Below are 15,580 nucleotides of genomic sequence, written 5' to 3' on the forward strand. Positions count from 1 at the left end.
ACCAGAGAGAAAGCTCCTATCAGTCCTGGTGTTGGGTTCTTTAGGCTGCTGTACAATATTACCACACATGGTGGGACTTAAAGCAACCGGAATTTATTTCTTCACAGTTCTGGAGGCCATAAATCTAAAATCCAGGTGTCTGCATGGTTGGTTCTTTTTGGACGCTCTAGGAAGAATCGGCCTCATGCCTGTCTCCTGGCTTCTGGTGGTTGCTGGCAATCCTTGGCATTCCCTGGTTTGTGGATTCAGCACCCCAGTCTCTGTCTCTGTTTTCACATGGCCTCCTCCTCCCTGAGTGTGTCCATGTCTTCATGTGTCCTTTCCTTATAAGGATAGCAATCCTTGTATTTAGGGCCCACCCTAATCCAGTGTGACCTGAATTTAACTTAACTATATCTGCAAAGACCCTGCTTCCAAGTCAAATTACATTGTGAGCCCAGTATAGTCTTCACATCACTTGCCTTCTCTGCAGCTTTTGATGTTGGTCAACACTCTTCCTAAAACTTTCTCCTATCCACATCCTCTGTGTATATTTTGCATCTTTTACTTACTTCTGTCATAATGCTGCTAACCACATGTTGCAAAAGTCCGTTATATATCTGTTTCTCCCACAGTTTGTGAAATCCTTGAGGGCAGAGTGACTTATTTAGGTCTAGATGTGAACATCTAGCACCATTTCTGACTCATGCAAGCCTTCAGTAAACACTGGAAGAAAGGGAGGGAGAGACAGAAAGAGAAAGAGGAAGGATGTGTGGTCACTCACCTGACTATAGCACAAGATATAGGTCTGCCCCGCGAAGAACATCATCAGGAAACATACAACATGTACCTTGACTTGGTGGGCCTCTTGCAATGATCATTTTTTAATATTGATATTTATTACCCATATTGAATATCTTACATTTGAAATACAGTGTGCCATTTAGTACAGCGTCTGGTTATACAAATATAGATCTGGATCAATGGCTATTGAGACCTGTTTTTCAAATTACCGAGCCTCATGACTTTTGGAAACATAATCTCCATAGATTTGTTCAAGAAATAAAAGCTTCTATATGTGTTCAGTAGGCTTTGTTTTATATGCTGATCCAGCTATGTGATCTTCAGTTCCATAATTTAGGAATCTGTAGGGTAAAACATTGATTTGGTAAATAGAGATTCTATCAGGGGAAGAGTGGGAACATATAGCAAGTAATGGAAGTTGCCCTTGTCTTCTAGAACATTTTGGGAGTTGACAGCAAAGTTTCCTTTTATTACTATTATCATAATCTAAGGCAATGGTCCCAGTGACCAACATTTTCAGTTGATGGATCATGCCATTTAGAGGCTTCATGGATTTATAGCTTTTGGCCAAGTAAGGTTTTGCACATAATTGGCAGATACAGGGGATTTTTAAGTTATTTCTCTGTTTTTTCTTTTGTGTGAGTTTTTTGGTAGTCAACTCAAATTTCATTAACTCATTAACTCATATTCCCTATGACTGAACTATGAAGCAGGGAGGGAAAAGAATAGAATTAATGGAAGGAATACATAAGCCAAAAGCAGAGTCATATCATCCAGTCTACTGTTTAGTCCTACTGATCTAAGCCATTCCGCCCTACTGCTTTCATATATATTGTAGAATGTATGAACCCAACCAAAATGGAACAATGAGAGCTGTTGGCTCACAAAATGCCAATTATATATTGTGTACATGAAGCATCACTTTATGGCAGATACATGGAGAATCTGGACGGGGGAAATTACCATCCAGGAGTGATTATATTGAACCCAGGGGTACTGCTATCACCTTGGCATATTAAAATACTAATTCTCACTCAAGGTCAAATTAAACTCCATCTAAGCAGTTTAAAAATGTAGAATTATTTCCCTAGAAAAGTAAATTTGAGATTCTTGGGAACTAAATACTTCAAAAAACCCTTCTGGATTCCTTTACTTCACCTTTTGCCCATCTAGTTCCTAAATAGTGACATTGCTTTAGAGTGGTCATTAATCGCCCAGGGGACTTTAGGAAATATTTGGGAACACCTTTGATTGATACAGCTCAGGACAAGGATGCTGACGACATCTCATGGGTAGAGACCAGGGATGCTGCTAAACAACCTTCAGTGCAGAGGACAGCCCCCACAGCAAAGAATTATCTGGTCCAAAATGTCAGTGGTTGAGATACTCTGCTTTAGAATAAGCACAGAGAATGAAGAAGCTGGCTCTTGAGCTGGTCAATCACCCATCATTGTTACTCACTTATGGTTTAGAGGACTATTCTAAACCAGGAGCAAAGATAGGGTTAGGACATGCGGGAGCGAGTTGGACGCTCTAGGAAGAATCGGCCTCATGCCTGTCTCCTGGCTTCTGGTGGTTGCTGGCAATCTTTGGCATTCCCTGGTTTGTGGAACCACACCCCAAGATAATCAAGAACTTAACTGCTGCAATTTGCTTGACAATTAACAAACACTTTCTCACCATTATCAGATTCATTTTCACAACTCTGGGAGGTAATAGGGGCAGGTACTGAAATTGTCACATGCAAATGAGAGCCCTGAAGTGTGGAGAAGCTTTGAGACCCACTGGGGAATAAGGCAGGTCAGTGGAAGTGGTCCCTGGGCTCAGGCAACAGGATAGTGCCTTGTCTGTAGAGATGTAAGAAATAACCACAATAAAACCAACTAAAATGTACTCTGCTTTTTATTACCATTCTAAACGATGTCAGTAATGAAACATGATTTCTGATGAGACAGACCTCTTACTAGACCTCCCACCCTGGTCTGCCCCTGCTTTGGGAGGATAAGTATGTTACTGTAAATTAAAACTGGAGAGGAAATGGGGATGCAAAGAGGTCGGATCAAATTCCACATCTGAAGTGTCTATACACAGACTCCTGCACCATTCCAGTTTAAAGCTCATAACTGAAGTATTATACCGTTTTAGGAAAAGAAGTAGGCCCTTAAAAAACTATTAAATCCCAGGGCACCTGGGTGGCTCAGTCAGTTGAACATTTGACTCTTGGTTTTGGCTCAGGTCATGATCTCAGGTCATGATCCCAGAATAATGAGATCAAGCCCTGAGATGGGCTCTGTGCTCAGTGGAGAATCTGCTTGAGATTCTCTCTCTCCCTCTCCCTGCTTGTGCTCAGGCTCTCTCTCTCAAATAAATGAATAAATCTTTTTAAAAAATACTATTAAATCCAAGAGGCTGGGCAGATTACATATTAATATTGGCACGTTGGGTCTGGCTGAGTCGACCAACCCTTTTACTCCAATCAGTGATACCAAAAGCTCTTCCTGACTTTCTGCTGGCCTTGCCACAGCTGGGGATGACTGGCTGGGAAATGTTATATGTCTTTGATTTTGTTGCAGGTAAAACAATGTGCTATTACTGTAATCACAGGTCCCTGTGCTGCACCTTCCATGTCCCCGCTGATTGCTCTTTCATATTCCAGCCCCACCAAACTTCCAAAGCCAAGTGCTCTCATTTCCGTGCATTTTACAGACTTCCAACATACCCAGTTGCCCTGTATTTGACTCTCCTTGTGATGAGAAGGAGAAATGGCAGCTGGTAGTCTGAGAGACAACCCCTGACCTTTTCATGAAGGGACAAAAGGCTAGAGGCTGGAGTCGGGGTGCCTGTTTGGCATAGCACTAAGAGATGTTCCCCATGGCTGTGTCAGCAGCCTGCCCAAGTACAACTCGTTGACTAGCATGAAAATATTCCTCAGGGAAAGAGAAAAAATATGACAAGGCAGGAGGTAGGATTTGACATGATACAGATTTGGGAAAATGAAATGTGACAATTGCTAATACCGCGCAGTTCAATGAAAACAGGCACATTGCTGAGTGCCAGCAGGTATTGAAGCATATAGAAAGTGTATAGGTATTGAAGTGTAAAAAAGCATTAAAATTATGTTGACTACACTATGGTTATCTCCATCAAACTAGGAGAGCATTTACAACAGTGTCTTCTGGGTGAAGCTGTTTCGATTTTGCCATTTTTAAAATGTCTTCAGCCATGTTACCCATAACCACACGGATGAGCAACAGCGGCTCAGTTGGCAATGTATTTATATGTGTGACCTAAGGTTGTATCTTTTGTTAGTCTTTGAATGGGTAGCTTAAAACATGTGGAGTGAAAAAGGCAATGATACCTGCCTTCTACTTTACTTGAGTATAATGCCCCTAACAAAAACTATTTTGTTATAATAAATTAGTGAATGTATTGTTTGGAATCTCAAACTCACTCAAAAAGTTGAGATTTTCCACAATGGGATTTGAAGATTCATTCCCTGAAGATTTACCGATTTCCTATAAAAGGCATGCTATTCCAAAACATTGCATTACTGGGTGAGATTTAATGCAGCACTCTGTAACTTGGCCCTCTCAAAATAAGCACGCATCTCTACAAGCTTTTTCAAGTTTAAGAGTGCTATTAGGAATCAGACAAAATGACCCTACCATTTGGGCTTTGGCTTCCTTGAGTTTATTCAAGTCTTGTAGCTATGGAATGATCTAGAATACTATATTTACAGTACAATATGGTACCTCATATTGCTCTCTACCCAGATCGACAGCACATACTGTTTTGTGTTCGGCGTCAACTGCAATCAGCAGAATCAAAAGGACAGGAGTTAGCAGATTTCTCCCCAGTGCTGACTCCTTGGCAGGCTCTCTCAGTGACTCTTGTGTTGGTGTATTTCCCTGGAGATGGGAGACTTTAACTGTGATTTCAAGCCATTGGGTTGTGAATTGAATATTTACAGAGAAATGCCCACCCCTTTGCTGCCAGTGAAGAATAGAGAGGCTCTTCATTGCTGTGAACTTGACCAAGAAATCTATGTAAGCATGTGTCTGCCATTGGCTTTCCTGCAGGGCTCAGAACACTGAACAACTCTTGATAGAGGGAACCTATGCTCAGGTGGCTTCCAAGCTTTGGTCTTTCCCCTGGCTGGCCAAGTGAAAGGCACTAGTCACTTGGGTCTTTAAAATATTTGGAAGTACGGGCGCCTGGGTGGCTCAGTTGGTTAAGCGACTGCCTTCGGCTCAGGTCATGATCCTGGAGTCCCTGGATCGAGTCCCGCATTGGGCTCCCTGCTCAGCAGGGAGTCTGCTTCTCCCTCTGACCCTCCTCCCTCTCATGCTGTCTCTCATTCTCTCTCTCGCAAATAAATAAAATCTTAAAAAAAAAAATATTTGGAAGTACAACAGATTGTGGTATGACTTTCCCTTTTTTCAACTAGCTAGAAAATCTCTCTATATGACATTATCTTGTGTGGGGTTTTTTCTTTTCATTTTTAAGCATTATATAAATTAGAGCGGGAAGTTTGGTTTATGTTTTCCCTTACATGTTCTGTGATTTATTTGGAGACTCACAAAATGTATTTATTTTAGTTAGAAATTATTTTAATGTAAATTAAATACACAAAACACAATGTTTATTTTGTTGTTTTTGTATAACAAATGTCCCTGATTTAAGGCCTCCAGCTTTATAATCTTTATTAACAAATAGTGTTGGAGAAGGAATGTACCTAATTTATATTTTGGTCTGAAAGTTAAGATTACTATATTAGAATTGTAAGGCATAAATTCTTAATGGGGGTTTGGGTGAAGTAATGCTATCTTTTATCTTTCAAGACAATAATTAATTGCACGAAGTACCAAACATGCTGACTTCGAATTTTTTTAATACTTTAAATTTATTCAACAAATGATCTTCAAATACTAGCTAAAGACCATTCTAGGTGCTTAGGATACCAGTGAATAAATCAGAATCACTGCTATCCTAAAGTTTAAGTTCTAGTGGAGGAGACAGATAGTAAACAAATCGAAAGAAACACACACAGTGACTACTGGCAAAAGAAAAATAAAGCAATGTAAACAAGATAGGGCATGTCAAGGGAAAGAGGAGGGGTATATTTTATAAAGGGTGATTCTGAAAGCCTACTTAGGGGATATTTGAGCAGAGACATGAAGAACATGAAGAAGCAGTGTGGGTCTTGTGGAAGAGGGGAAGAGCATTCAGAGTAATGCATACCCAAAGGAGATAGCAAATACAAAGGCCCTGTGGTAGGGAAGTCTTTGGAATGGATGAAGAAGTATAAGGAGGACTTTGGGGTCAGGAGGCCAACATGGCTGGAGTGGGCTAAGAAAGGAGGACTTGGTTCAAGGTGAAATCAGAGGATTATCAGGGCTTTAGATACTTTACATAGCGATAGATAGATAGATAGATAGATAGATAGATAGATAGACCTAGAACTTTATATTAATTCCTAGTGAAATGGAAGTTAATGAACTTTTTTAGCAGTCAAAGTAAAATCAAGCTTATAAGATAGTATTTCATGGAGATAGATTATTATAATACTGTCAAAAGACTAACATTTAAAGATGAAATAAATTAAACCATAGTGGCATTTTGTTAAAAAAAAAAAAAGGCATGTTTTTGCTTCTGTCAATATGAAAGTGATAGAGTCATCAGAAGACAGCCACCTGTCTTAGCTCGGGCTGCTATAACAGAATACCATGGACTATGTGGTTTGAACAACAGACCTTTATTTCTGAGAGTTCTTGAGTCTAGAAGTCCAAAATCAGGGTGCCAGCATGGTTGGTTTCTGGTGAGACCTCTCTTCCTGACTGGCAGATGGCTCCCGTCTCAGTGTATGCTGCCATGACCTTCCCTCAGTACGAGTGCATGGAGAGAGAGATTTCTCATGTCTCCTCCTCTTTTAAGGACACTGATCCCATCATGAGGGGATGTCCTCACCTACACCTAATTACCTTCCAAAGGCTTCACTTCCAAATAACATCACATTAGGGATTAGGACTTCAACCTATTAACTGGAAGGGGGCACAAACATTCATCCCATAATATCACCTCCAACACCATTCATCAAATTCTTGACCTCTCTTTTCTAACACATTAATGACACATGATTTTCTCCCCCTTTTTTTTTAAGGATTTATTTATTTATTTGAGAGAGCGAGAATGAGAGAGAGAGAGAGTACATGAGTGGGGGAGGGTCAGAGGGAGAAGCAGACTCCCTGTCGAGCAGGGAGCCCGATGCGGGACTCGATCCCGGAACTCCAGGATCATGACCTGAGCCGAAGGCAGTCGCTTAACCAACTGAGCCACCCAGGCGCCCCGGTTTTCTCCCTTCTGATGATGAACTTCTATGACTACACACTCCATCTCAGACAGCTGATAGAAAATTCTTTCTTATATGACGCCAAAATTTGTTACATGATTAGTTTTATTTATTGGCCCTTGCTGTTGGAGCCATATGGAACTATATAAAATGAGAATGTTATCTTCTCTTTCATACCCATGTTATTTTCACATCATCTAACATCTCAGAGTGAGGAACTAAGAACTGAAGCCATAAGGATAGGTGTGGGCTGGACTGATTTGTGAAGAACTGAATGGAGTTATTCTTTTCACATATGCCTTAAGACAGACAAGATACATGTAGATTCAAATGATCCATTAGGACAAATGTATGTTTTATTCTTGTCATTGGACTCTGTCATATCCTTACGAAGTCATGAGTTGAATTAGGAACAATTTTGAGTGTTATTCAGAAGAGATTTCTGAGCCAGCAGATTCCCGCCAACATTACAGTTGCCAATCTACTTCCCAAGTAGGTCATCTAGTTAGTGAATGCTCAGAGAAGTGCCGTCTTAACAGTACTTGTTACAGGGGCGCCTGGGTGGCTCAGATGGTTAAGCCTTTGGGTCAGGTCGTGATCCCAGGGTCCTGGGATCGAGCCCGGCCTTGGGCTCCCTGTTCAGCAGGGAGACTGCTTCTCCCTCTCCCTCTACTGCTCTCCCTGCTTTTGTGCTTTCTCTCTCTCTGTCAAATAAATAAATAAAATCTTTTTTAAAAAAAGTACTTGTTACAAGTAGAGCTGAAGGTTGAATTTTCTAGGCTGGGCAGTCATATCCCTCTGTTGAGTCATTGAGCCTACTGGCAGCTACACCCCTCTGATGTGTTTCAGACCTTCTTCTCCATGAGTGTCCCAGGAGGTACTTGTGAAGAGTGAATTTGGACCCAAGGCCAGGACTTCACTTTTATTTCTCTGTGAATATCATTTTATTATATCTAAAACCTATCACTCCAACTTCTTAGAATCGTTTTAGATCGAGATTCTATCATTTGATGTATTTACTGAAACTCTTAGCCTCATGGTATTTTCAACTTGTTCAATATCTCATATTCTCTAGGAAAAGTGTTAAAGAAGATTGGATAAAAAATATGGAACTTTATGTCAGGCCACTATCAATTCTGCTAACGTTGATAGAGATTCAAGATCTTTAGATGTGATCATACAAGCCATTGTTCACTTCCAACAGGTACATTCCCTAGTCGGAGGTCTCATGCTATACCTGCCTTGAGATTCCTACCCACAATCTGGCAACCCTCTTGAAAGAAATTATGAGAGTCTCGAATAATTTCTTCTAGTGTACATTTCTAGGTTTTATGGATATTGACTACTTTCGTTAACTCGCAAACCATATCTTTTGATAATCAAGTCTAGATTTTTTGCTCGGAGTATACATTGACATAACTGGCATATAGTTAAAAGAGCCATTTTTTCTCATTTTGAAATGTAGAACGATCTTGATTTTCCAGTGCTACCATCAATTCCCACAGATCCACAAAGACCAGTAACGGTGTGTAAGTTGTTTTTCCGGGAAAATTGAAAGCTGTTAACAATTAAACACTAGTATTTGTTGGATTTTAGTTTTTTCCCAAGTGACCTTCAAAATTTAATAGTAGGAAACTAGGAATCATATCACTAAAATACTAAATGAAATTTAACATAATATTGTCACTTGCCATTTAACGTTATTAGAATTTTGAAGGAAAGTCATAAAGTTTGTTCAAGCAATTGTTTTAACAAAAAATGAAGTAGTAGGACCTAGTTTTCTCTGACCCTGATTTTTTTAATGTTTCTTTTGAACAGTGAGTGTGATCTGTCATTTCCTAGATAGTAGTCATAACTTTAAAATAATACATTTTTTTTGGAATTGGGACTATAATTCCAACACCACCTCTATTTTAATAGAAGGTGAAAAATCAGAAGATAAGGCTGTATTGTGCACATTGGTTATAGGGCTACAATTTATATAATTAATTGTAGCCTCAATGGATTCTTCAAGACAACCAGCAATGAGATTGATTTTGCAAGTTACCATTTGCAAGTACTAGATATTCTTTTTGTAAACCAAGAGTGTGTAATCCAGATTTAGAGATAAAACATATGTAGTAGTAAATATGGCATGACTCAGAACATGGCCAGTATTAGTATAATATGATTATAGGACCATTATTGGGAAAACTCAGAGAATTTTTCAATACAGTTGGGACATTGTAGAGGGATTTGTGGAGTAGGTGGCATGATGAGAGGCTTGAAGTGTTGCAGTTGTTGAAGATAAGAACTTGTGGGTAGAGGGAAACATGGTAATAAGAAAGTGTCATGTGCTGGGGGGTGAGGTAGAAGGAATCAAAGAAAAATAATCTTACCAGGCAGTTGGCACACAATGGTTGCTCCATAACCACCTGTTAGTGTTTGAATGAATACATGGATGGATGAGATGGTTGGTTAAGGCAATTTCTGTGTATCATATGTCAAAAGAAATTTCGAGTTTGTACTTGAAGATGCAGGGAGCCACTGATGGCTTTTAATCAAGGTAGCAGCAGGAACAGGGCTTTGAGCACCCGAGACATTGGAAAGCCATTTAAAAAAAGGCACTTTATGCTTACTTCTCATAGATTTTCTTACCACTTTACCTCTCCCCGTGAGTCTTTATGAAAATTAACATGTGAATAGGCAACATTTGACAATAGGTGTTGATAGAGAGAATATTAAGTCACCAGACAGCCCGAGGTCGTAGACAAAGGCCTTTTTAAAGAAAAGGTAGAAGAGAAACAAGCAGCGAACACAGAGGAAGCCCCAGAGAGATACATTTTACTTCCCAGCCTCCAGGGACTGAAATGGTTCCAAAGAATTTAATTGGCATAGTCTTGCCTTTCATTGTAGGTACTGGCTCCTATGTCACTCAGATTTATCTCTGTCAAAAATAGTTTGATCCGGGCGCCTGGGTGGCTCAGTTGGTTAAGCGACTGCCTTCGGCTCAGGTCATGATCCCGGAGTCCCGGGATCGAGTCCCGCATCGGGCTCCCTGCTCGGCGGGGAGCCTGCTTCTCCCTCTGACCCTCCCCCCTCTCATGTGCTCTCTGTCTCTCTCATTCTCTCTGTCTCAAATAAATAAATAAAATCTTTAAAAAAAAAAAAGTTTGATCCAAGGACATTTTGTTACCCTACCTTGACTAAAGATGTAGATTTTCCCCTGAGTTGCTAATGCCACAGTCTGCAAAAAGGGCCATTTGCGCCACCCCTATTTTGGGGAGGCTCAGGGGTTGGTATTAGATGAAGAGACGTAAGATTTCCCTGTCACTTGGGAAGTCCTTTCTCCTCTTAGGAGTTTATTAGGTTATTTAGCAGCCACTAAGTTTAGCTTAAAAGAAGAGGTGGAAGCAGCCTCTGAAACTTCCAGGCTGATCCTTTCATGTATCTAAGTTCCATTTCTACTTCTGCAGAAAAGAGCCAGATAGTAAAACTGATCCTATTTCCTCCGTGGTTATAGCTCCCACCCAAGGGCATTTTTCTAAGACCAAATAGGATGGAATCTTGAGGACTGGGATGCATCTTAGAGATCATCAAGTCCTTCTTCTCAGTTTTACAGCCAAGCAAAAGAAACACCAGTAGAAATGTTCTATGTAAAATTAAAATACGTGAGACAAATCGTTCATAAAATGATGCAAACCTGCTTCACCAACCAAGGGATCAGAGGTTAAGAACGGTAGAAATGTTTTGGCAGGGTACCGGGCACTCAGATAACCAGGCTCTGAAGGGAGCCAAAGAGAAGCACAGTCTAGCCAGAGGCAGTCTGCCTATGATGTACCATTGATGCCATTTCCGCGGACCACTTACTGTCCGCTGATGTCATTATGGTCCTTAGCCACCCCAATCACTCCAATTCAACCACTGCAATCTCTGCTCCGCCCAGGCTCCCACTGGGCATGTGCTTCATTCCCTCGATGTTCAGGCTTCTGTATGACAGTATCAACCTGGCCCCCGTAATGTATATGCAATGACTTAGTGGCGAGGGCTGGGAGAAGGGGACAGGGAGGTGGGGTAGAAGAGCAGATGAGTCTCTGCCCTTTGCCTATCTTGAGATTCTCCCCAAGTCTGGAGTAGTTACAACAACAGGTACACAGTACAGCTCTGTAGACTTCTGCACGGACCTCTGTTTTGCACTTGACACAGGAAGTAGTCACAGGGAGTGGGTAGGACATGCCCGGGCAGCCCCAACCAAGACTGGCTCAGAAGTGCAGCCCCGACAGAAACGGGGCTTTGGTGATTATCGTCACTGTTATTGTTTTTCTCATATCAGATGCAACCAGACACCTGTTAAACCTGTAAGCCAGAGTTTCTCCAAGCATGTTGGAAAATACTGCTTACATAAGAATCATCTGGGTACTTATTAAAGCAGATACCTTATCCCAACCCAGAACTATTGAATTAAAATCTGTGGGGCCTAGATACTGAATTTTGAGAACCATTGATTTACTCAGGGCCCATCTGCATGTTGGTAAGGTGCTATATCCTTTCCCTAACTCCACTGACTTGTCAATCACATAGAGAACTAGAAAGTTCCACAACTCAATCCAGAAATGGGGGAAAGTGTTAGCTCTAGATTCCCAGGTGCAGAGTCCCTGTCATTATCTAGTTACTGTCTTTGTAATTACTGTATCTTTATAGTTATGTCTTTCTGCTTGGCAAAGGCAGAAAACTTAAAATATAAAATATATTAAGCTCCTACTGTGCATGCATCATATATCTGTGCTGAAGGAATTTCTATTGCAAAGGTCCCATATGCATGCTAACTTGGTTCTTAAGAGTTTATGAGATTGTTTAGCTTTCACTGAGTTTAGATTTCCAAAGTGTGGTCCCCAGGCAAGCATCCGCAGCATCACCTGAGAACCTGTGGAAATGCAAATTCTCCCCAGACTTCCATTTCAGCTAGCTTTCTAGGTGATTCTGATACATGCCAAAGTTTGAGGACTTTGGCTCTAAGCTTCCTTATCTGTACTATAAAAAATAATAATTTATGCCTCATAGTTATCCTGTATATTATTTTCTATTCTAAAACTAAGCTAACATACAAAAAAACCACTTTGCCCCCCAAAAGTGTTTGATACATAGGAAAAATATCACTGAGTCTATATTTAATTTTTAAAAGTTGCTCCAGCTTTCTAATGGCTTAATTTCTAGGGAATCCATAGGTTGTGTATAATATAAGCGGTCACTGGGTGTTATACACAACTAATGAATCATTCAACACTATATCAAAAATTAATGATGTACTATGTGTCGGCTTAGTGAACTTAGTAAAAAAAAAAAAAGAAGTCACATATAAAGGTTATAGAAGGGATCCAGATGCTGTAAAGTTGTAGTACTTCTCAAGAGGAATGAGGTTTTTTATTCCCCATTTTAAAATGAAGACCAGCCTATCCCTTTTCCCACCGTTATTGAAAGCCATTTTAGGACTTACTTAGAGGTGACTTTAACAGGGCATTGACAAGGCTTCATGGTCTTTAAATTTCTTAATCCCAGGTGAGGCCAGTTACCTGGGGCAATAATCTCTGCAATAATTTCTACCTCTTCGTCCATTTCACCCAGATAAAAATCCCTGAATCTGGACTTGCCTTTGATTTTCAAAAGGCATCATTTTGTGACTCAAATGCATGCTAAGTGACATTTCTCCTCCTAGAGTGGGGATTGAGATTGAAATGCGTGTCAACCCCACTAGAGGGTGACCTTTGTCTAAGTCAGGGTGCAGAGAAACTGAGGGTGTGCTCCGCAGCCACCTCCAGATTAGATCCCGCTGCTGTTTATTCAAGTTGAGGGAGAGGCCCGAGGCACCTCTTCAGGTCTCCTCAGACCTGAGCATCTGCCTGTTGCTAAATAACCCAGGAGTTTGCTGGGGACATTTAGAACTGCGCTATTGTGTGATCTCAGTTCGTATTTTAGGGCAAATTCTTGACTAATAAATGCATGTCTGAATTTCAAAATTCTTTATCGGTTTTAATTATTTTTCTCAAAAGCCCTCTCTTCCCCACCCTCTGGAAAAAAAATAACTGAAAATACGAAAAAGACAACTCTGTCTTTGTTTTTTAGAAACAAAATAAAAAAGGCTGTAGGCTTTTGTTAAGTTCCATTTAGCGATTTAAAAATAAGACAAACAGACTCTCTAGATACCAAAAAACAAGGAAAGGCATGATCAGGATGTTCAGACCATGATCAGAGAGTGCAGTTTAGATCAAGCCCTAAGAAATTCATATTGAACACCAGATTTGGGTTCCCTTTCATGGTTTAGATTTAAGAAGTAAAATATTTATAAATGTTGTAATAATTACTCCACTAAAAATCTCTCAGTTAGACACCAGAGTTCAATGTTATTTTAAAAGCCATCTTAGTAAACATCTCTTTGCAGTGTGTAAAATTAACTCAACACTTTCAACACTATGAATTCAAAAAATATTTATGTATTCTGGATGCTTGATATACTAACTTGATTTTTCTCTACCTTGATTTTTAATCATTTTTAACAGGAAAAGAAAGCCTAGCATAGGATAGTGCCAACTGAACTAAAACACATAGGTTGTACTTTTTTTTTCTTTTCTCAGAGTATTGTAAAGAATGCTTCTAGAACACCAGACAGCTGTTCTACCAGCAAGAAAATCAATTAACCTCATGTAGAAGAAGACTGTAGTAGCCTGGGTTCTTAGATACAAATCATTTTTATTTTTATCCACCTCTGTAAACCAGAAAAACACTGCCATACAAAATGCATATCTATTAAAATACGAAGAAAGTTTTTCTGTCGCGTGAATTAGTTGCAATTAATTTTTAACTTGCATCTAAGTTCATGAGGAGAGGTTGCCTTTGGAAAGAAGTAAGTCTCTCTATGAAGGATGGGTGGTTTTATCATTATTATATTCTTGAGGGAACAGATCACAGCCCGAATTGAAACCTTTCTTCCAGAAAAATAAGCCTGCTGTGCTTTCATACTAAAATAGTATCTATGTACAATCGTGTACGTTTTTTATACAGAATTGGTGTGAGCTACTCCAGTAACTTTTACAATTCTCTCTAGTCGATGCATTATTTTTTTATCTGCGAATGTGTATCCCTATGTTTAACAACTCCCACTTGAAACCAAGAGAAGACATCTCTGACAGTTATGTGGGGTTATGTATAAGCCCGAAGTCTCGCAACCGCGCCAGCATAAGGATGTCATGGAGTTAGACTCTGGTTTGCAAATTAGAGTTGGAAGAGGAACATGCCATTTAATTACTTCATGAAGATGCCCCTCAAACACTGCTTCCAATTGTGAACTCTGAACGGTATGACTAACACGCCTACCTGTCCGTCACCTGCTAAGGGCTGACCCTTCCTGTGCATTTGGAGAGCAACTCATCAGGCAGGGTCTTCGCTTCTCTCCCCACTTGAAGATTAGATTGCCCCAGCTGGTCTGAATTCCTTGAAAGTTTAAGGCTTCACTGATTTCTTTTCAGCCACCTGTTTGGGTTCTTCCTTTGTCAGGTGAAGTCTCAGGCTGACAGGCGTATACAGAGCTACTGGAAGAGACTGTGTGAGGGTGAGGAGGAGGGGGGGTGGTGTGGGGTGAGGGCTCTCATTTCGCTTTTACATCATTCACATCGTGAGGAAATGTAGAAACGTGAGCCTTTCCAAATATTCACTAGAATGTCTCCTCCGCATTCTTTGTGGACAAAACTCAGAAATAATTTCAACCACCTTTGTTTCCAGACCTTTTTTTTGTTTGTTTATGATTTCTGCAAGTGGTAATGGTTCCTGTGGTAGGTTTATATGTAGGTAGGTTTATATGTATATACTTATTTTTCCCCGTTTTCTTCCAACAATGCTGATGCGGCATATACATCTTTCTAAGTGCTTTACTTCCACGTCCGTTTGCCTGGGGGAGTGCACTCCATGTCACATTTTCACTCTGGTTTATAGTTAAATGAGGAGAACTGGTTACTGATTTTTCTCCAGGTTCAAGAACTATCAGCTTCCTCTTCATCATTATTAGCGGTATTTGGGATTGTCTGTTCCTCCATTTATAAAATGGAAATCACAGGCAACATCTGATTTTTGTTAAAAAAGAAACGCATAAAGGTGTACTCTAACTACGTGGCTCCGGAGCATTAAAAATACTAAAAATGAGAGGGCAGCGCACAAGATCCCCTCTGGGCAGAACTCTGTTGTAATGCCCGGCAACAAAGGAGAAGCGGGTTTTTCTGTACTTACTTCGCTTACCTGACCTTGACTGAGGCAGGAGGAGGGGCACGAAGGATGTCAGGGAGGAACTTGATGCGATCGGAAGCCCTGATCCCATGATGGAAGCACTAACTTCTAGAGACTTTAAGTGACAGAAGTTCAACTTCTACTTTTAAGCCCCCACAGTTTAGATAGCCCATTCCTTATAACGGAAAGCATTTTGAA

The 15,580-nt window shown here is 40.3% G+C and overlaps 2 protein-coding genes across 9 annotated transcripts in view; one reads left to right on the plus strand and one right to left on the minus strand.

The window, feature by feature from the left end:
* FGF14 (fibroblast growth factor 14) overlaps positions 1 to 15,580 on the plus strand; it is a 604,063-nt gene that overhangs the window by 562,329 nt on the left and 26,154 nt on the right. The gene's annotated exons all lie outside the window — the stretch shown is intronic.
* The window catches only part of ITGBL1 (integrin subunit beta like 1), a 245,934-nt gene continuing 231,210 nt past the window's right edge, over positions 857 to 15,580 (minus strand). The window contains exons 12-13 of one of the 4 annotated variants that reach the window (XM_045869667.2): positions 9,511 to 9,576; positions 857 to 1,124 (exon numbers count right to left, since the gene is read on the minus strand). In XM_045869667.2, the coding sequence (XP_045725623.1) occupies position 1,124; positions 9,511 to 9,576 (67 nt within the window). In that variant the 3' untranslated portion in view covers positions 857 to 1,123. Of the gene's footprint in view, positions 1,125 to 4,487; positions 4,692 to 9,510; positions 9,577 to 15,580 lie in introns of those variants that run through there. The other 3 variants (XM_064585919.1, XM_054506403.2, XM_045869665.3) reach the window with 3 other exon arrangements.

Source organism: Mirounga angustirostris, unplaced genomic scaffold (genome assembly GCF_029215605.1).
Source record: "Mirounga angustirostris isolate CCGP_5_RB_7025 unplaced genomic scaffold, mMirAng1.0.hap1 SCAF_3, whole genome shotgun sequence".
In the NCBI taxonomy this organism is placed as follows: domain Eukaryota; kingdom Metazoa; phylum Chordata; class Mammalia; order Carnivora; family Phocidae; genus Mirounga; species Mirounga angustirostris.